Genomic DNA, 26,535 nt, shown 5'->3' with positions numbered 1-26,535 from the left:
TATATATATATATATATATATTTTTTTTTTTAATCATTCTGAGAATTCCTTAGCATTTTTATGATGTTTTGATTGTAGTCAGAAAAAGTGATTCATTTGATCCTGACTCTTTCCAAATATTCTTGCAGTGTCCGATCGAGTGGTTCCACTACGGCTGCGTAGGTTTGACCGAGGCACCCAAAGGGAAGTGGTACTGCCCACAGTGTACGGCGGCCATGAAGAGGAGGGGAAGCCGGCACAAATAAATGCCAAATCCCCGGGCCAACCTCTCTGAAATGACTGTCCCCCTCGACTGAGAGTATACATGTTACATCACCATGCGATCAGGGTGTGTAGATGCGAGAGAGAGATGTTGATGCCTGAAAGTTGGTGTGGCTGCTGTGTGTGTGTTTGTGTAAATCACAACCAGGTTGGGTGTTTTTAGCTGGTGAATCTAAGCGCGCACTGCCCTCAAAACTTTTTCTGTTTTTCTCTTCATCTCCATTAATCTTTATGGAGGCGGATGGGCAAGATGGTATTGAGAGGCCCATGTTTTTTAACATTCAAGACATTCCTCAGCTTGCCATGCGTGATGACACTTGGCATCTGGCAGCCCCTGCTAATCCATATTGGCATAGTATGGATTGACATGATGCAGACTGGGAGTTGTAGTCCTGAACTGCTTTATGGACTACAAGTCTCAGGACATTCAACTCTGACAAATCTTAAAGGATACTGATAAGAACGGATTACAACGGCAACAGTGACGCCTCGTTGCTCGCCAGTGAAAATTATGATTATGTGGGATTATTTGTGTGTAATGGATAAATGATGTATTGTGCTCCGCTTAAAGGACAGAATGTTTCTTATTTTACCGAGGAGCTCTTAAGGTGTACAATAGAACAAATTAACAACTGTGACCTGTATGTATGTTTGTGTGTCTGTGTGTCTTAGCATATACTGCACTGATGTGGTGATAAGTTTTGCGAGATGTGGGGGGAAAAAAAACAATAAAATGATCAAGAACTTTTGGTACACGCTGTCTTAAAGTGCATTGTAATAGATTGAATGCGTTTTACAGTTTCTTTTTCCAAGTAGGGACAACATTAATATCAACCATTCAGTGCCCTTTGATTTTAGTAGGAGCGTGGGAAGGATATGAGAACTGGGGAGACGCATTGAGCTATATTCATGAAACAAGCAAAATGCATTTTTGTATAAATCCTACTTGAATCCATTCCTAAATTGTCCCACTCAAGCGAATGGGATCATTTAAGATGCCATTCTCTTCATATTAACTCATTTGATCCCAAACCATAAAACTCCATTTGTAACCAAAATTTGCTTTGAGTTTAAAGGGCTAAAAAAAAATAGATGCTGTAAACTTTAAATTTAAAGTTCAGACCTTCTTGATTTCTTGTGAACATTTTAAATAGCTGGTGTAAATGAGCGGTTTAATTCCAGGTAATAATTTCAAAAGAAAATGTCAAAGCTCCAGAATGTCAAAAATACATGATACAACCACTGTAAATATTATATAATATTTTAGGGTCCAATAATTGTCTGATAAATCATGACCACAATACATGTAAACATGATCGTGGTCACACTGCTTATTTTGAAAATATATAATAAATAGATTTAAAAGTGTTGTTTCTTTAAAATTAATAATAATAATTTTACTTTATTAGAATATGAGTTATATTTTGTTTCGTTGGGCTTTCCAAGGAGTAAAATGCATGTGCTGGCAAATTGTTGGGATTAAATGGGTTAACGCAAACCAGGTGCGCACTTAAAAATCAAAAGAACAGACAAAATCCTCTTTTTTTCTAGCTTTAACTTTAACAGTAGGCTATCTACTACAGTTGCTTCCATTTAAATAGCTATGAAAAGGAGCAGCACACATGGGTCTGGAAGCGCGTTTTGTAAAAGCTGAAGACTTTTAAAGGTTGTTAAAAAACACAACGCGTATGCGCGCGAGAGACCGAATGAAAACATTGAGACGCGACGCAACGGCCTTAGTTGTCAGTCTCTCGCTCGTCTAGATTGACCGACACTTAAGACGGACTGTAAATGACCGCTAAACACGTTCTGTGTGAAAAGGCCTTTAAGTTTAATATGTTTGAGAAGCCTCGCCGAACCACAACATTCGCAGCGGTTTGGTAAAAGGAGGCAGGCGCTCTCTGACAGCGCGCTCAGCGTGAAGAAGGCGTATCATTACTCTCAGACATGAGGTTCCTCTGCTCGGGAGTGTTTTTAATCAACCGTGGGGCTCAGCAGCTTTGAGAAGAAGAAAGAAGCCTTCAGAGAAACTTTTCACTCTGTTTTGATACCCGGACCGTTGAAACGAGTCTTCACAACCAGCTCTGACGCACGTCGAATTAGCTTTTCCACGATCATGTCATGAAGCGTTTCTCAGATACGCGCGTTTTAACACAGCGCGTCGGATTCCTGAACTGCGCGTTTGAGCGCTTGTCGCTCAACTGCGCGCCGTGATCCCGGAGGGATGATGTGGGGACCAAACGCACATTCCCAATGTTGTGTCTTGACTCTAGCCAGGAACGTTTGTGCAGAAGTGGGAATGCTTTTCCGTGGACTCTGGACGCTCCGCCGGAGGTGCTGCACAGGTCCCCTTCTGCTGCTGGGGATAGCGGTCGGGCTGTTTTACCACACTGTGACCGTGGACCGGGACAGAACTGAGCTCAAGTCCAGTCAACGGGACCAAAGGAACAAATCTGCGGTGTTTGATTATAAACTACTCCTCAAGAACCCAGAGAGACTCACATCTCTACTAGAAGCATCACAGACAGATAGTTTTGTAAGTACTGTCTTGATGTTTGAAAGCTGTTTATAGTTTATTATTTCATCATTGCCTATTCTTCTTCTTCTTCTTAGTATTATTATTCAAGTATAAATAAAATATTTTAAATATGTAGTTATTATTAAAATCCAAAAGTATTATATATAGGCTAGTTGGCCTACTCATTATCTTGTTTAATTAATGTATTATTCCTGTATTTAATTTTAAATTGAATATATGTATAAAATAGTTATTTGTAATACTGAAAAATATTTTTATTGTGTAATACTCAGCATTGCTTTATTTTACTTTAGTTATTATTAATGTATTATTCTTGTATTTAATTTGAAATCTAATGCATAATATATTTATAATGCTGACAAAATGTCATATTTAATACTCATAATATTACAGCATTAATTAGCATTTTATTAATGTATTCATGTATTTCATTTTAAATTTAATGTTTAATTAAAAGAGCTATTTATAATACTGAAAAATATTTAAAACTCATTGCAGCATTAATTTATTTAAATGTAATTATTTATTTATGTGTTATTCATGTATTTAATTTTACATGTAATGCATAATTAAAATATTTATTAATACTACTGAAAATATTTAGAATATTTAGTGCTCATAATATTACAATATTAATATTTAAATGTAATTAATTTGTTTTATTGTCATTAAAATGGTTTGTTATCCATGAAAAATAACCTTGAAATTTTATTTCCAGGTAGTGCTATAGATTTCAAAACAATGGATGTTTTGCTGGACATCAGCTGTGCAACAAATCAAAATCAAAAAACTTTATTCTTAAGTTCTCATCACTTACAACTTGCTGTTGTGTTGGGATATTTATCTTCCCCTTTAAAAATATAGCCAGTGAGCAGCTATTGTTTATTTATGATGGGTGTCTTTGTTGGGGGTATTTTAGGAGGAGAAACTCAAGGCTGGACATTCATTGGTTTAAGAGAGCACATGAAGGAGGGCTTATTTATGAGTGCACAATGCATGCTTTCTTTTGAGCGCTGGGATGATTGATGTCTGTGGGGAAGTGTTATGTCAGTACGGGATAGAAAGATCTGAGGAGAGATGCTGGGAATAAAGAACGGCTGTCATGTAGGATGCCCAGGCATCGGTTTATTTATGACTTCTGTACGAGGAGGTGGAGCATGTGTGCAAATCATGGAAAAAAGTGAGAGAGAGAGAGAAATTGGAAAACAGATTTAGGGTCAGTGAGGCAGAAGATGAGGGCAGGAAAGCAATGAGAGGTGATAGAGGTTTAGTTTTAAGCTGGAACTGCGGCAGTATGCCTTCCCATAATCTCGCACTAACTAACTCCTATAGCAGGAAGTCAACACTGAGAGCCATGACAGCTGTCCTCAATCAGCTGTTAGTGAAACTTACTTGAGTGTGTGTGTGTGTGTGTTGAGTAGGATAGAGTTATCAGTCTGTGCGACCATCAGTGGCTCTCTGATGTGTCTGGAGAGCAGACTGTGTCTCGTGCTGCCATATAAAAAGTCATAAACACGTAGGTAACAGAGTTGGGCAGGAAGTGAAGAATTATCTGTTGCATTTGTGGGCATCATGATTGTGAGTGTGTGGGGATTTTTATTGACGAGTTAAGGATTCTGAGCATTTGTTTGGTGTTTTCAGCCTCTCAGCAACAGCACAATGTTTGTTGTGTGAATTAGCATAATGTCATTTCACATTAACATATATTCATAACGTTCATTTGAAGAAGATGCCTATTCCCATGATTGCTGTGCGTACTATGAAATTTGTGAAAAAGTTTTCCCATCCCGCAAGCCATTGCTGTCTCGTTGTCCCTGGAGACCATTGGAGGATGTTCATTCATGTTAACAAAGTCACGTCTGTCCGTGCTTTTGGACCGCCTGGTTCTGATCCAGGATCAGACAATTGCATTCACTTTCAGCTGATGAACTTCTAGTGTTTACACACACACGCACGGTGAATGTGAATAACTTCTTTGACTGCTGCCATATGTCAGTCTAATATGAACCTCACTATGTGTTTAGACTTCACACTTTAACAGCCAGTAGGAAGGTCGTAGTCACATACTTATCTCACACAGTCTACGCTATTTTTTAAAAATATAAATACATATATAAATACATACATATTTCTTTATAATTTAACAAAAAAAATGTTAATACATATATATATATAAATACATATATTAAATATAGATTGATTTTTATTCTTGATTTTTTTTTTTATCATCTTATTATTATTATTAATTATTATTTACACTTACTATTTTTCATAGGTCTTTACTTAAGCATTAATGTTTGACACTATTTTCAAAGCAAGCAGGCTTATGATGATCACCTTGCAAATGACAAAATGAGCAAAATGAACTTTGGAACCCAAACTATATTTAGGGACCTAAAGATTGTTGAGAAGCTCAGTGAATAATACAAAACAGTAATTTCAGAATATTGAAAAATATAAAATAAAAGATTTAAAATATAGTTATTTATAATACTGGAAAATATTTATATTTAGTATTAATAATATTACAGCATTAATGTATTTTAATTTTTTATTAGTGTATTATTAATGCATTTAATTTAATACATAATTAAAATATAGTTATGTATAATACTGAACAATATTTAGAATGTTTAATACTCAGAATATTACAGCATTAATGTATTTAAATGTAATCATTTATTAATGTAACATTTAATGCACAATTATAGGTATATAATACTGAACAATAATTATAATATTTCATACTCATACTATTATTATAGCATTAATGTATTTAAATGTAATTATTTATTAATGTATTTAATTTTAAATTGAATGTTAAATTGAACATAAAGTAAAATGTAGTTATAATACTGAACAATATTTATATTTAATACTATATTATCTTACAGTGTCTCTATTATCTTACAGTGTACTCTAATAATCTTACAGTGATAATGTATTTAAATTTAATTATTTGTTCATTTTTAATTAAGTGCATAATTAAATATAGTTATATATAATACTGAAAAATATTTATAATATTTAATACTCAATATTACAACATTAATGTATTTAAATGTAATTATTTATTAATGCATTATCCTTTTTTTTTTTAAATTTAAAGCATAATTAAATATAGTTATATACTGAACAATATTTATAATTAGTACTCATAATATTACAGTATTAATGTATTTAAATGATTATTATTAATATAATTATTTAGTAATGTGTTATTCATGTATGCAGTAAAGACATAAAATCAAACCTCTGCTGTGACATTGCTGTCAGGAGACAGTGTAACCTACAGTCTAGCACATGCTATACATGTTATAATCTATATTAGGCCTGTGGTTTGCACGAACAACTGCACTCCATCACTGTTGGGCTGAACGCTCCCCAAAGAGACTCATGTTCAAGTATGCTGAGAGTTTATTGTCTGCTGTTTTGACTGTGTGGGGAGAGGACAAGTACAGGAGGTCAGCAAGTAGCGCGCACAACTTTTCTACACCATGTGTTGCATTGTTTTAGAGGGTCTAGATGTGGTATAGAGGCGGGTTTGGTATGTTATGTGTCTGATGTGGTTTGTGTTGAATATGTCTGTAGGAGAGAGGAAAAAGGGTTAGGCTATTTTTATATATAGGGTCCTCTCGACAGCCATGATTAACCTCTGAACCTTATACACGGAGCCAGTGGTAACAGAACCCCTCATCCAGAGTGGCACAGAGAGAGAGAGAGGTATTTGTGGAGGGGGAGGAAGAGCGAGGAAAGCGCAGAAAAACAGAGAGAAGTAGTTTGTGGGGGGAAAGCTTGAATAAAATGTTGAGCCAATGCCAAACGTTTAGCCAAGTAAACCATTCACTTTGCATGGACAAGCAGAGTTCGAGGTCTCCTCTGAATACTAACAGAACCCACATTTTGTTTTCTCCCTTCTTTCCACATCTCAAGCGCTATTCTTGAAGGCTAGGACATGTTAACCTGACCCAGCTGTGCTTCACACTGGGTTCAAACATTGAATCTGGATTATAGGGTGTAATCACAAGTGTGCGGTTTACAATGCTTTGAAGGCATATATACACTCACTGGCCACTTTATTAGGTACACCTTGCTAGTACCGGGTTGGACCCCCTTTTGCCTTCAGAAGGTGAGTGTATATATATATATATATATATATATATATATATATATATTACAATACATTAAATGTATTTTATTTATTATAAATGTATACATTTTGTAAATTTATTCATATATATTAGTAGTAGTAGATTAATGTAATAATGTATTAATGTAATAAAGGTGTGTGTGTGTGTGTATAAATTATGACACATAGGACATTCTTAAGTCAGAAGACATTATTAAATGTATTTACATTTATATTTTGAATAGATATGTTTACATTTTGTAAATGTATTCATGTATATTTATTTTTATTAGTAGTAGTAGTAGTAGTAATATAGTTTAACTGGATGCATCATTTTTACAGAATATCATATAATATATAAAAAAGTAATATTGAAGAGTACAGCTGCTCTAAATGTGACTCATTCAGTCAGATTTTAAAGGCGTAATTGTTCTGAATTCACAGATACGTTCTATTCTGATGTAAGTCTTTACATTCTGCACTTGATTGTTAGAAAAACTTGTCTGTGTTAATTTTATAGTTAATTTTGCCATTGCTCTGATGCATCTGAGCGCAGAGGGTGACTTCAATGATGTTCATTTTGTTTGGCTTGTCTTTCCACATTGCTGACATAAGAAAACAGAGTAGAGTTTATGAGATGATAATGGTATTTTGGCATGGGCACTAACTCCTAAGTGCTATCCTGAGCACACAAAAACTTCTGGATATTTTACACTAGCCTGACTAGTGCACTGAATGTTTTGGTAGCCTTCACAGCCAAACATTAACCATGGAAATACCATCTGATACAATCACCAGTACCACCACATTACTTTCTGGTAAGGTTGTGTGTAGGATTTCTGCATATCAGTCAGGGTGGTCTGTTCTTTATCTGTGTGTTTACTGGGTCAGAGGGCATGTGAGGATTGAGTTGTTTGAATCTGAGTACAGATGTTGTTATGCTTAGATTTGTTTCGTTGTATTATACACAACACTTGTGACCCATTTGTATGTGTGTGTTTGTGTGTGAGAGAGAATATGTCATTTTTTTTCTCTTGTCAGTATTGCATGCATGTGCACATAGCCTATGTCTTTGTGTGTTTTTCTGCACCATGTGTGCCATAAAAGTCATGACCCTTTGGGGACGATGTTAGGAGGATGGCTTTTAAAGATGATAGCATTATTTTTAGTCCAAACACTTGGAGTTTAGTTGCACATGCCAAACACCATCTACTATGTCTCTCATTTACATTCAAGACTTGGTTGGATGTTTATGTCTGGTTCCCACAGTTTAAAATGACCTTTGCTTGTTCATCATTTACAAGTTAGCAACAAAAGAGGATGCTTTTTCATGAAAGAGCATTTTCAGCTGTGATTTGACTACATTTCCACAGATCCCTTCACCAGAGGACTAAATTAATATTTATGTGTATATTCATCTCCTGTTTTTATGTGGTGGGAATTAAAGGAAGATTACCCTGAGAGGATTTAGTGTTTTGTGTATAGCTGATTTAATTTAAGATCTTATTAAAGTTAATGTATCATTGTGCTCTCTCAGCTCTTTGGGTTATATATATATATATATAATTTTTATTCCCTCTCCCTCCCACCTTCCTTTTTATTTCCCTCTTTCTTCATGAGACGTTTCTTATTTGTTGTTATTACTTCCTTTGAGCGCTGGGCTGTTTTAGGCAGCGCTTTAATGAAGTAATGATGTTTGTGTCTTGGGCCGCAGACACGGAGGGTAAAATGAATGTAGTCCAGTAATTGCATGTTTTAGATTAGTGTCTGCAGCCTGAGGTCTCACAGAGGGGCAGGAGAAAGGGAGCAGATGCGAGGAGAGACAGACTGGGGGATGTAGGGAAGAAAGAGTGGGAAACTAAGTAAGACTGGAAATGAGATGCATCTTATTTATTTTGAGTTGATGATGAAGTTGGAATTCTAGTAGGTGAAAAGAAAAGAGAACAGTAATAAAATAGATTTTAGCGGTGCTAGCTTGTGCAAAACTCGCCGTCATGACGCTTGTGTGATATGCAGTTGCCAAGGTGTTATAGCTGGTTATGTTCGATGGTTACTTGTTAGATGGCTAAAAGTCTCTGATATTAGTATCTAGATATGAGTTAAGTCCATCCTTCAATGTAAGTGTAAGATTTTTATAATTTTTTTTATCTCGCTTTCAAGCGAAAATCTAATTGCTTAATTGAATACACATCTCCTAATATTCTTCTAATATTTATTATAAATAAATAAAAGTATTATATTTACTGCTACTACTGCTACTACTAATATGTATTATTATTATTAATTATTATTATTATTATTATTATTGCTGTTGTTGATATAAAATGTTTGTACATTTCTGTAGTTATAAAAAAATCAAATTAGAAATAAAATTATTATATTTACTGTGTATTATTATTATTATTATTAATAATAATAATGAAACAAAAGAGTTAGTTATGCATTTATATAGCAGTATGTTTCTAATATATTTAAGTATTAGTTTTCATATAATAATAATAATAATAATAATAATAATATATGTAAATATGATACTTAAAGGGGTCATATGATGCAATTTCAAATTTTCCTTTGTTCCAGAACAGTTCAACCCAAATACTCAGATGTGTGCAGCGCATTTTATGGAGTACTGTTTCCTGAACCTGCAGAGTAGCCTAGCCTACAATATTTAACCTTAAACCGCATAAACACATTGCATTACACCAAATACAGAGCATAATGATCTTTTTAGCAACGTCATATGACCCCTTTAAATTAGAAATAAATATATTACTGTATAAATGTATATCTAAGCCTTTTATTTAATTATTAATGATGTTGTTGTTGATGATGATATAAAGGGGTTATATACATCATAAATAAAAGTATTATATATAATAACAATAACAAAATTAAAATATGCATTGTTGTTGCTAATATTAATATTATTATATGTAAAAAATAATGTTTAAATATAATTAGAAATAAATGTTACTTAATGTACAACTAAAACTAATGTACAACTAACCCCAGTGTTGTTAATAATAATAATAATAATAACAAAAATAATAATAATAGCAATAATAATAATAATAATAATAATATCATTATATTGTTGTTGTTGAGTATATACTGTACTATATCCTCTAATAAGAGTTTGTCAAATATGTTTATAGTTTTATTATTGAAATCCCTAACCTATGTACTATACAATAGTAAAGAGAGAATAATGGGTTGCAGGGGTTGACTTTGGCCATTTAGGACCCTTTCATTAAAGTGGCTGAGCTCCCAGATGGAAACATTTACAAGCAGAGGAGGACTGGACCCCTGAGAGAGAGCGAGAGAGAACAGCACAGCATGACGGCAGAAAAAGATGAACACATGCAGAGAGAAAAGAAAGGGGAACAGTATCATCCATGCTGAAGGAGAGGAAACGCTCCCCTCCCTTCCTCAGTCACACACTCCATGCTGAAGCTCTACCCAAATAACGCGGTGTTCCTCTGATTCTGTTATGCAACACGGAACTGGATGATCATGTGCTATGTTTAATATGACTTTTAAAAAGGCTCATGTTGTCAGGCTTTCCCCTTTTGCTAAACTGAACTGTATCCTAAAATTGTCCTGTGCAGCAGCCGTCACCTGAAACTCTGAATGAGTCCAGGCGTCTGAAGTCTGATGTCATCTAATCCTGTTCTCAGAGAAAACAGGGTTCAGCCCTCCTCCCTACCTCACGGCCTACACTGGCCATTACCATGCTAGACTGCATTATGGGTACTTTTGAAATGCTCGGCTGCCTTTCTGATTAACCCCTGCTGTTGTGATCCTCACATGTGACAAAACCAGTGGACGGTTTAAACCCAGTTTTGAACTTCATGGAGCATTTGTAACATACAATCAGGTTTATTGTGCATTTTTTAAGTTTTGAAGGAAGTAACATCAAGAATGAATACAAGTAAAACTGTAATTGCAAAACAGTTTCTCTTTCCTCCTTCTCTCAGGTTCATCATTCTAAGCGCAGATGTGCTGGAAAAGCCATTATTCTGACAGGCCAACGTGCTCCGACGGACACTGAGGTCCAGTTGTACCAGAGAGTCCTACAGCAGCAGGGGTATCGAGTGGATCAGGCCCGTTACGCAGAGACCAGCGCCTCACTCAGACAGGGCAGAAGAGGTGAGGGGGGACATCCTGTCCTTTTGTATGTAAATCCAAGTTATATTTGGAATACTACTGTAGTACTTACTGCATAGTATACAGTACACTGAATGCTGCCTATTTTTGTCTTCTTGTATGTAGAAAGTGTATGAATAATCAGCACTTCAAACTATACACGGTTATCACATGACCTAATTCAGCAAGCATGCAGGTTAGCAGCTCTAACATACAGTACAGTAAATGTTAATTTAGCATTTTTAAAGGAGTAGTTCACCCAGAAAATGTTCTTACCCGCATGCCATTCAAGATGTAGATGAGTTTGTTTGTTTTTTCATCAAAAAAGATTCAGAGAGATTTAGCATTACATTATTGCTCACCAATGGATCCTCTGCAGCGAATGGGTCCAAACAGCTGCTAAAAACATCACAATAATCCACAAGTAATTCACATGGCTCCAGTCCGTCAATTAATGTATTGTGAAGTGAAAAGCTGTGTTGTTTGTGAGAAACAAATTTTTGTTAAATATTTTTAACTTTAAACCGTGACTTCTGGCCAAATTCCATAATTCATAATATAATGAATTGAGGACTCGTATTTTAGTCAGAAGCAACAGTTTGAAATTAAACCATCTTAATGGTTTATTATGCTTGACACAATGTGAATTGATGGACTGGAGTCGTTTTGATTAATTATGGATTACTGTGATGTTTTTAGCATCTGTTTGAACTTTCATTCTGACGGCACCCATTTGCTGCAGAGGATCCATTGGTGAGCAAGTGATGTAATGCAGAATTTCTTCAAATCTATTCTGATGAAAAAAACAAACTCATCTACATCTTGGATGGCCTGAGGGTTAGTCAGTTTTCAGCAGATTTTCTTTTTTGGGTGAACTATTCCTTTAATCCAATTTTGTGTTAAATCATGGCTGAAATTACTTATGTTTCATTTGCTGCACTGGGACTGGAAGCTTAAGTAAGTGCATTGCAATATGGGATACAATATTCTGTGCAGTGTATTGTCACTGCACCTTTTGATGTATGTAATAGGACATCTGTGTTTAATTATGCATACAGAATATTTGCATATAATACACAAAATACGTGCTGCATACAAAATCTATACTAAAAATATGATGTTAGTGTGCTGTTGAGAACATAGCTCACATATGCATGCATGCTTTAAACTGTATGGGCTCAGGACAGATTGGGTATGTTTAGAATGGCATGCTACCAACTTCTATTTTTGCACCACATATCACAGTATGCAAATTTTCTGGATGCATGGAATGCCTGCTGTGAATTACTAAATTCACCAAAATGTGTAGTATACAACCTAAGCATGCTGCAAATGCAATGCACTTGACATAACCATCCTTTTCTAATGTGAGGAATGAACTGGAAGGGATGTCAAAAATAAATATAATCCACTTTTATCATTGTATTCACCTTATTTGATTGAACTGAATTTTTTAGTTTAACGCATAATTAAATGAAATGGGAAATAATTGTTTATTTCCAAGACGGATGTCATTTGACAACAATGAAGCATACTACTGTTTGAAATATTTACTGTTGAATACTGGGTGGAGTTTTTCACATAATTTTTTTGTGAGTATGCAGTACATCGTACATACTGTATAGTACGTAGTATGCAAGTATTCCAACCAACTCTGACTTGATTCTTGTGTGTCTTATCTATGTTTTGTGTGTATTATGTGAGGTATCATTGATTGGTTTCCAGGGACCATAATTTAGTGATATACTAAAATATTTGATCACAGAAGAATGCTGCTATTGACCAATCAAGAATGAAGTATTCCAGAGAGTCGTGTAATAAAGTGCACTGTTGTGTGCTGCTGGCTCGTGAACACAGAGGTTTGTTGTTCCTGTCCACCGTCAGGTTATTCAGGGGTTAATTTGGTCTCCAGCTCAGTTTAAGCACTGCTTCAAGGTCACAACTGGGGTCCTAAAACCTTCCTCCCCTCCTCCTCCTCCAGGTCATGACTGGACACAGAGAGGTGACTGAGATGGAGGCCTCTCTAGTGAACTGTGTAAATGTCTTTCACGTACATATAGCTCCGACCATTGATATTTGGTTATGCCATATTCATCCTGATATTTATATTGATGCATACAGTAGTATTATACAACTTTATTACCACAAATTGAGATTGAGTTTAATGTTATTTTGAGCCCTTTCTTCAATATAAAAATCCTTTTTTTTTTCTCTCAAAAGAGTTATTTTGACAGTTTGAAAGCCACATTTCCTGAATGAAGTATGTAATGGCACATTATTGTGGGTGAAAAAAATACAAACAAAATACAGTGAGGTCCAAACATCTGAGACCATTAGTGAAAATGCTTCTATTTTACATTTTTCCAAATGAATACACATTTTGACAAAATGACATAGGTGTCAGCATACCAATTTTAGTGAAAAGTTTTAACTAGACCTAGAAATTCGATTTTTACATAAAATAATTTAATTTACTAAAATTGTTTTAGATTTTCAATATGACGTTTTAAACAACTCTTTACACTAGTTTAGTTTAGTTGAGACCACGCAAGTATGTGCATGTGTATTATGTGATGAAATAAGCAGGTGTTTGTTTACCGCTGCGGACAAAGACAGGTCTCGACAGCTGTCAGTCAGGTTGACGGGCTGGCCTGCAAACACATCAAAAACTTTGAGGTCATCAGGCCAAAAGCTCTACCCAAACAACTTTACCAGAACCATACAGAGAGACATTACTGATAAAACACACACTCATCTTAATGCCAGGAACGCTGGAGGCATCAGTGAGCCTTCCAGTGCTTTCCATTATTGGCACATGAAACAACTCTGATAGCGTGTGTGTGTATATGCATGTGTGTAAAGGGTTTTATGATCATAGATTTACACGTGGTGACAGTTAGAGTATGTAGTCAGTACAGATCGTAATAGAGATGCTTATTTAACTATGGCTTGTTTGGTATGCAGCACTTAAAAACTATAGTTTAGGTTTTGGCCTGGAATACCACTGGGAACCATGGGAAAACAGTCAAGCAGAAACATTAAAATGCATTGAACTGATTAGAAATGATGAGCTGTTAACAGAATGTAGAATGAGCTGAAATTATCATGATTGTATCAGGAGAGACACGAAGGCTGATTTCCCATGATTCCCTTTGGCTATAAACAGTACTTCCTGTTGTTTGGGCTGGGACGGCACTCAGGCACAAATGTTTGGACTTTATGCCAAATACACACCAGCCCATTTCCTGGAGCGATGCTGAGTACCACAATAACTACCAGATGTGCTTTTCCCAGTTTCTCTCTCTCTCAAAGAATTTGAAGTTTTATTAATTCAATGGTTCAAATTTCTGTAAGCATTAAACATTACACATGCACATACAACTTGATTTAAGAGCATGTTCCTGAATCAACATCCTTTTGGTCTTAGATTGGATTAGTTAGTTGGAATTTGATTATTTTTATTAAAACGTATTATATATGTATATATTTATTTATTTAATATTTCTGGTTGGTTAATCAAGGCAGTATAAATTACATTTGACAGCTGTCATGTACTGAAGCATGTGACTTAATACATATCCTGTTTGAAGTGAGCTGATCATGTTGACATCTAGATGGCTAATTGGGCCTCCGAACCTCTGGTCTGGAATTTGGTGAATTAAAACGACACTCATAAATCATATGTGTTTGCATGCAGTGAGGTTGTGTAGGGGGCTATGTGTCTTTGATGTCTTGTCAAAGCCATGAATGCCCCTCCTTTAATTCAAAGCTGCATAAAAGAAATTAAAAAGTTAAAAGAATGTCAAGTATAGATGAAGGCAGCGAAAGGAAAATTGGCTGTGCCTCAGATTCGTCCTGACTGCGTGTAGTGTTGCCACAGCATTATGTAATCCACGTTTGTCCTCATTTTTAGGTCTGTAAAAGGTCTGCACAGCTATTGGCCTTATTTATTATAAGAGCTAAGATTTTTTTCAAGTCTAAAGCTTTCTTTTTTATTTTCATGTTGTGAAAAGACAGACAGCCTTACTTAAGGTTTTGTGTTACTTTTTGCAGTGTTTATTTAGCTATACTTCAGGGATTATAGTCCCCAGACGTGAGCTAAATATGACAAAACCTCCCTTTGGGGACATTCAGGGATGTCCTAATTTGGAAAAACTATTTATCAGTAAAGTTTTGGTATTTCAACATTTCCAACAGAAATGTCTTTCACTTAAAAACAAAAATAAATTAATAAAAATAATAGAAAATAAAATAAAATAACATTTTAAAATGACGTTAATAATAATAATAATTATTATTATTTAATAATTGTTGTTGTTGTTATATTATATGTGGACAGAGATGTCTTCATTTGAAGAAAAAAAAAGTTGAAACAAATGTCCTAAACTTATGTAAGATATTTTTGATTGATTGATTTGTTTGTTTGTTTACTACTACTACTACTAATTATTTTTATTTTGTTTTATTTTATTTTAGTTATTTTTATTTATTTATTGTAAATAATAGCCAGTAGGTTGCTGCCTATTTAGACCACACATAATTGAATTTAATGGGGCCTTTAAATTATTAAACGGTTGTATACGGGTAGGGTTTGTATTTGTCTGTAGTTGTAATTAAAATGAATTCTATGAGTCTATGTCCTCATTTAGACAGCAGAAAATCTGTGTGTGTGTGTGTGTGTCACTGCCTTAATCCTCTGTTTCTGGCAAACTGTCATCAACACGTAGTCAACGCTGATCTTGCCATCCTTTTTTTCTTGCTTTATATTTATTAGAACTTGATTTATTAATTTTTTTTGCATTTACTTAATCTCTTGCTAAATATATTCTCCCTTGAACACAGATGGAAGAGACTGGTCCGTCTTAATATGCCTAAAGGGCTCTGAAAAAAGTTGCCTGCGAAAAATCAACTTCGCCCATCCACAGCACCGCCAAAGGGTAAGACCACCCACTCCCTATAGCCTATATCCAGCGCTCTTGAAGAGATTCCAGTTTATGATGCAATGTAATGCATAATAATTTTAAAAATATGGTGTATTATAGATATGACACTGAGAAGGAAAAGCAAACAAACGCTAAGTGCTAATGCCAAATGCTTTTTGTTTGAAATGCATGTGAAATAAGATCTGTTCCAGAGATTCAAAGGGAATGTTTATAGAAATCAGGACGCAATAAAACATTCCAGCATCCTCAACTCCTCTGATCTCACGCTCTAAATGCAGAAAACCTGTCTATAAGAGCCTGAACCATTCTTGTATTTTACTTACAATTCATGTGAAACCTGTATTTAGTAATGCTCATATAATGATGAGATTTGCTTAAATATCCCAGCTGTTGTGAGTCTCCTGGGCCAGTTATAGTTCTGGACGTGATCCAAGAACAACTGCTACTTACTGCCTCAGTTATTAAATCACTCTCGTTCATAAGCTGTTTGTCATCTCACGGGATCTTAAAGGGGTCATATGATGCTTTTTTAAAGATCATTATTTTGTGTATTTGGTGTAACAGAATATGTTGACATGCTTTAATGTTCAAAAAACACATTATTTTTCAAATACTGTACATTTTTGCTTTCGCCTAGAAACACACAGCGTCTCCCTGACATGGCTGCTTCAGCACTAACTGCAGTTACTGAAATCACGCCTTCTTTCTTTGCGTGCACATTTGGGCAACTTCAGGGATCTTATCTATGCACAATCAGCTTGTAACACTCCAAAGAGAAAGGAAAACTTGAAATCGCATCATATGACCCCTTTAAGGCATTACCGAAGGCTGACTGTTTTAAATGTTTTTAAACTATCCGTTATGGTGGTCTTGGTTAAACTCTGACCTCTGATCTCCAAATCTCCACACAGGTTAACATAATACCAGCCTTTGCAGGAGTGTTTCTGGACATGGGTGGAGTCTGCCGGTTTCTGACGGACAGCCAGTTGTCAGGTGAGCAGCAATGTTCTAAGCATTTCTTTAACACAGATACTGAGACAGTAATGTATTTTTGCAGCCACAACATTTTTTTTCATTTCAGTTTCGAATGACTTTGTTCCGTGGAAGACAAAAGGAGATGTTTTACAGAATGTTCACACTGCTCTTTTCTGTACAATGAAAAAGCTTCATAAAATCACCATAGCCCATAGAATGTGCACTATATTTCAAGTATATTGCAAGAAATTTACTTTTGTGCAAAAAATCGGATGGGATATTTCTCATAAAAATGAAGTTTCTGTCATCATTTATTCGCCTTCATGTGGTTCCAAACTTGTATGAATTTCTTTCATCTGTGGAACACAAAGGAAGATATTTTTTAACTGTTTTTGTCTTTATAATGAAAGTCAATGGGGTCCAAACAGTGTTATTGTAGTATTATTTATATTAATATTTTGAATTTGCTTTTATTTTTATCTTCTCAGTTTTATTTCAATGACCAAAAATGATTTTTAATAGTTTTAGTTTTAGTTAACAATAACAGCACTAGATCCAAAACAACCGCTTTGGACTCCACTGGATTTCATTAGATTAACAAAAATGTTTTTTTAAAATTCCTATTGTGAGAATCCTTTGTAATAAAGCATCGTTAAAAAAAGTCCAGTCTCAATTTACCTGACGTCTCCTACAATGCAGTGTGTGTCTGTGACGCACTTCTGTCAGGTGTGTATTGGAGCGTTTTAAGCTTGTCTCTGTAATTACTTATAAAGGTCAGTGTCAAGGGTGATATTTATCGTGAGTAACTCTCTGCTGCAGGGATATTAAAAGGCAAGTGCACATCATAAATGCCATTTAATAACAGCCATAGTGAGTTATCGCTTCTTCAGAAAGTTGCTTTTTTCTTATATGTCAGAACGCTGCATTACAAAGCTCTTTGAACTTGATCACGCTTAATTTTACTGCTTTGAACCAATTATGATCATCACTTCTGAAAGACCTCAGAGGAGAAGGATAACAGTGCCTACTTTGTGACAATAATGACCGATTTTTCACCCGCTGCCCCTGCGGCATCAAGACCACCCAGCTTCAGAAAAGGAGGCTTTGTCTCCGACTCTGAAACAATATTGTCCTTCCTGTTGGCCCGACGCCCACAGAAACACGAACAATTGAGTCCTGGTGTTTGGGGTTTGGCTAGGCCAGGTTGTGTCCTCTTTATAACGGTATCTGAAGGCAGGCGTACTGTAGAGTGCACAAATATACACATAACATGGACGGGTCAGTGACCAAGTTGAATGTAAACTCCGCATAGCTCACACACTTGGGTAGGGAGTCAGTGACCGGGACTTTGGCAGAAGCGCGGGTTATGGAGATCTTGATGTTTTTCCAAGTGTTTCATTGGGGTTTGAAATGTGGCCCAATGCTGGTGTGGCATGTGGTTTAACTGAACGAGGTTTGTAGATGTGTACTATAGACATGTTTGAGAATATTAAGTATTGCTTGAGTTGTATGGTGTGGTGACATTCTTTCTCTGAGGCTGGAGAGACATATGTGTGTGTTTCTGATTAAATGGTGACTGGAATCACTGAAGGAATTTTCATTCGCACAGTACTGCCAGAAAACCACTCACTTACTCAGACATGCTGAGCTGTGCATGTGCTGATATGAAGACTAGTAAACACACACATTGACTTCTGTTCGTCTTGAATTAAGTTATAATTGCAATCAGGTGATCCTAATCACAAATAGTGATCTGGGTGTAGCCATGGTAGCTACCTTGCGCAATGCCACAGAAATACAAACCCAGAGAATGACAATGTCATGTGACCCATCATTTTTTGACTGCTTAAAATTGAGCTCTGCCATCACAGGATTAAATTATATTTTAAAATATATTAAAAAAGAAAACAGGTATTTAAACTGTAATAATCTTTCACAATATCACAATATCGTTTTCACCATATTTTGATCAAATAAATGCAGCCTTGGTGAGCATAAGATACTTTTTTTTTCAAAAACATTTAAAAATCAACCTTGTTTTAATCAAATTCTGAGGCAGAACTGCACAACTTGATGGCGAAATGTAGTCCCAGAATGAAAGTCATTCCAACATGGCAGACCAATCAAGAAAATTGTAAATTATGAATAAACCAACTTTTTTGACCTAATATTTGTGTGTGCTGTGTATTTGTTTGTTAAGACTAACATGCAGTTAGCTTAGCATAAAATTCTATTGAAATTATTTATGATTAGAGTCTCTTGTGTGCTTCACATTTGTGTTGCCTATGTAGACTTATGAGGTTACATGTCTGTTACCTATGTAGACAGTTAGGAGTAAGGCAGCTCACTATGTTTTAGAACAGAGCTGCAGTTTATGTATCACAGAAGCAAAGCCTGCATGTGAGAAATGTGGCCAGACCCAATGATTTAATAACGTGGTATCTCTAGACACATGTCTGGAGGTCTTTGTGGAAAGAATTGAAGTAGCTTTGGCCTTCATGTCGATACATGTGCTGTGTGTCTTCCTCACAGAGGAAATCAGTGTGCCAGAACTCAGACTCTATCCACTTCTCCCGTCTGTTTTCCATCTCAGGAGTGACATTACCAATACGTCCTTCTGCCTGCGCTTTTTCCACATCTCCACAAGAGGGAACCCCAAATGCTGCTGAAGATGAATGGTAAGCCATGTCACATCTGAAGGAAATGGCCAACCAAAAATGTTACAATGTCAATTTTCTCTTCAGCGTTATTGTGATTGTATCCTACAGGAGGCGGCCAATCACACTCAGCTATTCGGACATTCAGAGCATGAATGCCACCATAAACGTATACGTCTTGGTTACTTCGGCAACACCGCTGACCGCTTTTGTCCACCGCACAGCCTTGGTCAAACCCCACTTGGATAAAACTAGTTATGCCACCGAGGTAAGAAAGCATTCTCCTTGAAGTGAAAGCTGTAAAACGATTACAGTTAAAATAAAACAATATCTGCGTCTCAATACTCAAATGAGCTTAGAAATGATTATTAGGTGCCTTTTAGCTATTTCAATAAGCTTTTATATTTTTAAATCAGATCAGATTTCAGTCTTAATATTGCAGTTTGGATCCCTGTGCTGCCGTTTACTGGTGATAAAGGCTTGGCTAGGCATTAATTCCCCATGTGATGTTTATTAGGCCTCCACAGCTGCGAAACACCGCTCTCATTGCAGTTTAACGTCCTGTGTGTGTGTGTGTAATGCCAGATTACTGAAGAGGCTTCAGTCAGAGTCTTGTAAACAGCTGGAGGGCACATTGAGATCTAATAAAACCCAGATCATGTTTACTGAGTTGATAAAAGAGCCCCGACAAACAAGCAGATCACAATAAAGTCTTCATAAAAGTCTGCTCGTTCCCCTCTGGTTCTTAGTGTGTGAGTATGATATAGAGCACTATCTTATGCAAAACTTAGTGTTGGACCACTTGTGTGCAACAGTGTGTGTGTCCTTGTGACAAAACTTCCCTTTGGTGACATCCTCATTAGAAGTAAAAAAAATTAAATAAAGCTGTATAATACAGCTAAATCTATATATGGGTCAAAGATAAGACATCCCATTTTGGTGAACACATCAAATTAAATTCACAAAAGTGATTTTATATACACAGAATGCATATATGTACAAATTAAACAACGTACTCATTGTGGCCTGCACTTACTAAAATATATAAAAGAACAAGTGATAATACTGAATTTTATTATATTTTAAATGATTAAAAACTTCTTGCTGACTAGTAGGTAAAACCTAGTGGTTTGAGGGATAGTGATAGTTGTAGTGATATCTGATTAGTGAGATCGCTATTGAGGAGCCACGCCCCTAAGCAGGGGGTTTGGGACTGTGCAAGTGTTCAATAAAGTTCAGTTGAGTACCTGCTAAGCTGTGTGATCAGTACGCTGCCTCGGCTCATCTACGAACGCAACAATAGTGGCAAAGAAGGGGAAAGATTCAAAATGACAATGATTTGGTATTTTAGGGCAGCACTGTGATTCTTAAATAGTATTTTAATGTCATCTAATGATTTTTGTTCTAAATATTCCTGACAAGATTTTTTGGTACAAACTACTGTTACACTGAATTATATTTTTCTGTAAATCATGGTAAAAAATATATGATAGTCATTATTTTTTGCTCAGAGAAAAATAAAACAGGGCACATTCTAATGCATGAAAAAAAATTAAAGCTGCATTAAAATGTGATTGATGGTGTTTGAAAAGCCATTTTTTGTTTTTTAACCATATGTACAAATTAATTGGGGTTCATGATTTATTAGCCGTTGACTGTAGTAATAGACTATTGTTCTTCTACTGCCCTCTAATGGCTGCGCTCTGTCATCACGCTTGGAAAGGTTTCTCTGTCACGACTTAATGTGTTGATACTAGTATGTGTGCAAATCACTCATAAAGTTAATAAAATACATACTAATATTTTTAGTACTCACAAACATTCTTGAAATCAAACACTGAGATGTATTAAAGTTGCTATTAGCTACATAGGCCACACACTATGCAAAATTATTAACATGACATAAGCCGAATTGGTAAATTGACAGTTTTTGACTTCAAAATAATTGCGGCTATATAAGTGTTTTACCCAGAAATTAACATTTGAAAATGAAGTTTTAAATGACCCTTTAACTGTCAACAAGTCTCAGTATGGTTTGTGTGGTTATCGAGTTAAAAAGGATAAATCTCCTTTTTTGAGTTTTTGTCTTAGTTGCTGTATCTGCAGCTGTAGAGGTATGAATGTCTGCCATTGTTAAAGCAGTATTGATGAACAGTATTTCTGGTGTTGAAATTGCAGTGTTCTGCTCAATCTGTTTAGAGAGGCTGAATGATGAAGTAATGAGATCTCTGTTTGCCTCTCAGCTTTTAGTTTATGTACTGCGTCAGACTGATTTGGACTCCTCTCTTTCAGTTGCAGGTATTCTTTAGAGAAAGACTGGGTCCTGTTCTCTCTCATAAGGCCATTGAGCACATGAATCACGTCATCAGTGGCATCCTGAAAGCTGCTTTATTAACCACAAAGGACGGCAGCTCCTCGCCCAGGTCAAAAACACACAATTCAACCAGAAAATGACCACATTTTTAAAAGGAAAAAAGAAAGTTAATTTTTAAAGAGTGTATTATGCTAAGTTTTTAAGCATATTTAAACCTGATGAAGTTTTGTGAAATTAAGAACTTTTTTAAAGTACATAATTTAATTAATTAAATTATTAAATTAATTAATATTTTTACATAAAAAAAAAAAAGCCATTATTATTATTATTATTATTATTATTATTATTAATAATTTTGGGGCGAATTGTAATTATATGGTATGCATGTGTTTTGATCAGTGAATTTGTAAAATTTAGTTTTTCTGTGTTGTTTCTTATAGGTGTCAGCTGTGTTTTCAGTTAATGACCTTCTCATTGCACTATAACTCTTCTCTTCATCCGGTAGTGGTGAAGGTAAGGATAAACACCCACTTTGAATTTTGTTTGATGAGGATAGATGCTGAAAAATTACACACAACTGTACAGTAGATGATCTCCCATGCAAGCTCTCAATTTGACCACTAGATGGCAGCATATTAATACACATTCACATTTTTTATTTGTCTGCTCTCTTTCGGTCTCAGCTTCAGACTGATCTACACTTTGACGGAATGAAGGACCCTCACTTTGACGGACAGATAGCCAAAGAGTATATGCTGGAGGATGTGCTGAAACTGCTTTTCCCAGCATGCAGCAGCGAGGCTGTGGAGCCTAGTTTGCCATTTAGAACAAAGGAAGAGAACCAAAAGGTAAAACTCGCTTCAGTTTTTTCTCGTATTACCATATGCAAGTGAACTAATTAACACAATTTTTCATTAATTATTACTGTTATTATTTTTTTAAAGGACGTAATGGAAGTATTTTTTTCTTGAAAGGACGCATGCAAAAATGTTTCAGTTACTGAAGCTATTGTATAAATATGGAGAAATGTCAAATGACAGGTTTTAATGAGATAAAGTTTGTTTTCGGCTAGTCTGATCTTAACATGTTTGCCCCATGAAGCAACTTGCACCATGTAAAATAAAACAGCTTTTTTTTTAGAACACTGATGTGACTGCTGTAATTTCATTTCATTTCTATTTCAATAGAAAACATGAGCAGATTTTATGAAACATGAGCAGAACAAATTTCATAAATCCATGCATGTTTCTTTCACTCTCATACAATACTTGTCTCCGTTAAGAAACCTGAAAAAAAAAAAAAAAAGACCTATCGGGTGATTATTCTCTTTTAGTCATTATTATTAATAATAATAAAATAATGATAATAATACATTTTGATTTACAATCAAATGGATTGCTGTCAAATAAACATTTGCATTTTCCTGCAAAACGAAATGTCAGAATAGCATAATTTCAGATATTCTTGCATTTCTAAATGTTACTTTTTTCCTAAAGAAAACTTGATGTTAAAATGAAAATATAAATATATATTTATTTTTTACATTTAAATTATTTTATTTATTTATTTGTTTGTGGAGCCAGTGAAAATATAGACAATTAATTTCAGTCAACAACAACAAAAATGTTTTTCTTAAATGGTTTTATCATTTCCCATGCTTTTCCCATGCTTTACAAAGTCAATTTGTATTTATTTTGTTCCTTTTCATTTTTGTTGCTTTGTAAAATGCAGTCGTTTTTTCAAGTATATCAATAGTGTTCATTGTTGTGGTCTAATTATTTGAACTTGTCATGCAGTACGGTGACTGTGAAGGGCCAAACGCTCTGTGTCTGCCTCCAGATGAGATGCATTTATTGCAACAGTTTAATCAGCACCTCAAGAGACCAGGACCCTTTCAGCTGGTAAAGACACATTTTATGCACTTTGAAAGATACTCGTATTAGCTATAGCATATTGATGACTTCAAAGCTTATTAATATGGACTAACAGGCACAAGTGTAATTTAATTGGATTTAATGTAACATTAAATCAGACTTGTTTAAAGACTATTTCCATGTAAAATGATCACATGATAAACCTGTATGTCCTTGTTGTGCATTTTTGTCTGTTAAATAAATCAAGTGTGTGTGTGTGTGTTGGCAGCTCTACCCTACATGTCCTCTTCCTGACGATCCTCAGCATGATCTAATCCAGACAGAGTCCCTCAGTGCACAGGATTATGGATGGAGACCAGCTCTCATGGCCCTGCTCCAAGAGCTCAGCCTTTACTACACGAGAAAACATCAGACTGAAAGGTTACACACACACACACACAATCATATACTTACACAACACGACATATTTGCAGATTCCCCAGATCATATCATCAAACCTTATGCTTTCTCCAGCGATGAAATGAGTTATGCTGCAGGCGTGCAAAAATCCTGCAAGGGTTCCGGAGATAATATAATACAAATCATTATTTTATATTCAGTCATTCTTAATGGTGACCTGTTGATTTAAGTCTGTGGTGCTTTGGGTCACCTGCAGTCCAGTCAAAACATTTATTTTTACAGATTTTTTTCCCACCCACAATAACTCCCAAACCTCCTGATGTCTTACTTTTATATATTTCTTTTGTTTTGTTTTTAATTGTCTCACTCTTACACTGTGGTGCTTTGGGTCACCTGCAGTCCAGTCAAAACATTTATTTTTACAGATTTTTTTTCCCCACCCACAATAACTCCCAAACCTCCTGATGTCTTACTTTTATATATTTCTTTTGTTTTGTTTTTAATTGTCTCACTCTTACAAACTATCTGTCCAATAATAATACATTTGGAACTATTTACAGTCAAATAAACATTTGCATTTCCCTGCAAAAGTATAGACATAACATAATTTCAGATATTCTTGCATTTAAAAATACTTTTACCTCTTCTAAAGGACACTTCATGTTAAATAAAAATATAAATATATTTTTTGCCACATTTTAGCAACTTTATTTCGTTTTGTTTTGTGGAGCCAGTATAAATATAGACAAGGCAAGTACAAATCTGTACAAAAAAAACATTGAGCCATATTGATGTTATCTGTGATGATTGGGTTTGTGTGCTGGATGGTGGGAAGTAAATTGTCTGCATCTGTCTGGCTGGTTGGGAATCCAAACCGGGACACAACTCTGTTCCATGATGATATAACGGTCTTTGAGCATCTTACTTCATTGATTGATTGTCTTTCAAACAAATTAAGATGCTTTTTCAAGCCAGCACTGATTGTTTTTATATGTTAAAAAGAGGAGGGAAAGCCATAAAAGGCTCGCTTTTGCTATTCCTGGAAAAAAATCTACTAACGTCCCATGCTTCCAATCACCTGCGTTTAACAGACCATTATAGAGCACTTGCTGAGTTTCCTACTAAAAATGACTGTGTTTTCTATAATTCCAACAGCTTGGATGACCCAAAGAGCCCAGAGGCTTCAGACCCGCTGTCAAGAAAAGGCAAGTAGCATGTGGTAACATATTAGCCTGACTATGTGAATTACAAATACACATTTGATTTGTTTTTATAAAACACCAACTGTTTTTACTTAATATGAAAATACTAATCAACTATTAAATGTGCCTTACTCCTATTTTCAAGGGAGGTGTGTTGATCCCCACCTGAGGCAGTTGTACACAAACCCTCCGATGGTGCTGATGCCAGCGTTTAATGCATGGGAGAAGGAATATCGAGCTGAGGTTCCGTTTGATGTGATCACCATTCGTATCCGACCAGAACCAGTCAACCCTCATTGCCACATTCACCTGGATGAACATCGTGGACCCAGGTAAACCAAACACAAAGGGTATAACCACAAACTCAGCTGACACATTGTAGAATTAAATACTGTGGCATTAAAATTTAGCATTACAGATTAAGTTTTGTGGTCAAAAACATGAAAACTTCACTGTATGGGCTAAGCAACAGTGTTGTGAAACAGCAGCTTGAGCTGGGAAATAATGAACAAAGGCTCTGCGGTACGGTAGTGCCGTCGCTGCCTTTTTCTTGGTAATCAGATCTGGCTTCTTATGTGTCAGCTCAAGCTCACTTCACCATTTGATTGATTTATCAGATTAATTTATGAATTTACTTTCCCATGCCTGGCGAGTCACACGCATACATTTAAAATCCCTGATTACTGCCTATTAGACTCTCTTACAGCCTGTAATCTCTAATACTCACAGAAGGGGAAAAAAAGCTTTTACATATTTAAAGCTGACCCTGACCCAAGATTATAACAGGAGGCTGAAGTATTGGGCATTTATTTGGGGTTTAATAAAGAAATTATATGATAAAAAAAAAAAAAAGAGTAGCCAACAAATAACATGGCCATGAAAAATAAATGATTGTTAGTGAGAGATTAAATTAAATGATTAAAATTACACTAAATTATTAGTGAGAGAATTTACTAAGTAAAATTAGGTAAAATTAATAATGTACATGTTAATAATGATAGATAGATAGATAGATAGATAGATATTTTCAACATAATACTATTTTCAACAAGATTTTAGGTCAAATTAATAATGTATGTGTTAGTCATATTAGATA

General features: G+C 35.3%; 1 protein-coding gene and 1 pseudogene across 1 annotated transcript in view; both read left to right on the top strand.

The window, feature by feature from the left end:
• Window positions 1-1,033, top strand: part of LOC107743285 (inhibitor of growth protein 3-like) — a 7,859-nt pseudogene extending 6,826 nt beyond the window's left edge.
• Window positions 1,034-1,804: 771 nt separating this feature from the next.
• LOC107743276 (cadherin-like and PC-esterase domain-containing protein 1) overlaps window positions 1,805-26,535 on the top strand; it is a 61,058-nt gene continuing 36,327 nt past the window's right edge. The window contains exons 1-13 of the mRNA XM_016556437.1: window positions 1,805-2,797; window positions 10,907-11,078; window positions 15,918-16,012; window positions 16,930-17,011; window positions 19,587-19,671; window positions 19,762-19,918; window positions 21,943-22,073; window positions 22,405-22,477; window positions 22,648-22,812; window positions 23,761-23,865; window positions 24,107-24,258; window positions 25,393-25,442; window positions 25,585-25,771. Coding sequence (XP_016411923.1) covers window positions 2,486-2,797; window positions 10,907-11,078; window positions 15,918-16,012; window positions 16,930-17,011; window positions 19,587-19,671; window positions 19,762-19,918; window positions 21,943-22,073; window positions 22,405-22,477; window positions 22,648-22,812; window positions 23,761-23,865; window positions 24,107-24,258; window positions 25,393-25,442; window positions 25,585-25,771 — 1,766 coding nt within the window. The 5' untranslated portion in view covers window positions 1,805-2,485. The remainder of the gene's footprint in view (window positions 2,798-10,906; window positions 11,079-15,917; window positions 16,013-16,929; window positions 17,012-19,586; window positions 19,672-19,761; window positions 19,919-21,942; window positions 22,074-22,404; window positions 22,478-22,647; window positions 22,813-23,760; window positions 23,866-24,106; window positions 24,259-25,392; window positions 25,443-25,584; window positions 25,772-26,535) is intronic.

Source organism: Sinocyclocheilus rhinocerous, unplaced genomic scaffold (genome assembly GCF_001515625.1).
Source record: "Sinocyclocheilus rhinocerous isolate Xijiao unplaced genomic scaffold, SAMN03320098_v1.1 scaffold551, whole genome shotgun sequence".
Taxonomy (NCBI): domain Eukaryota; kingdom Metazoa; phylum Chordata; class Actinopteri; order Cypriniformes; family Cyprinidae; genus Sinocyclocheilus; species Sinocyclocheilus rhinocerous.
The sequence above is the reverse complement of the archived record's forward strand: the minus strand, read 5'-3'. Positions and strand labels throughout refer to the sequence as shown.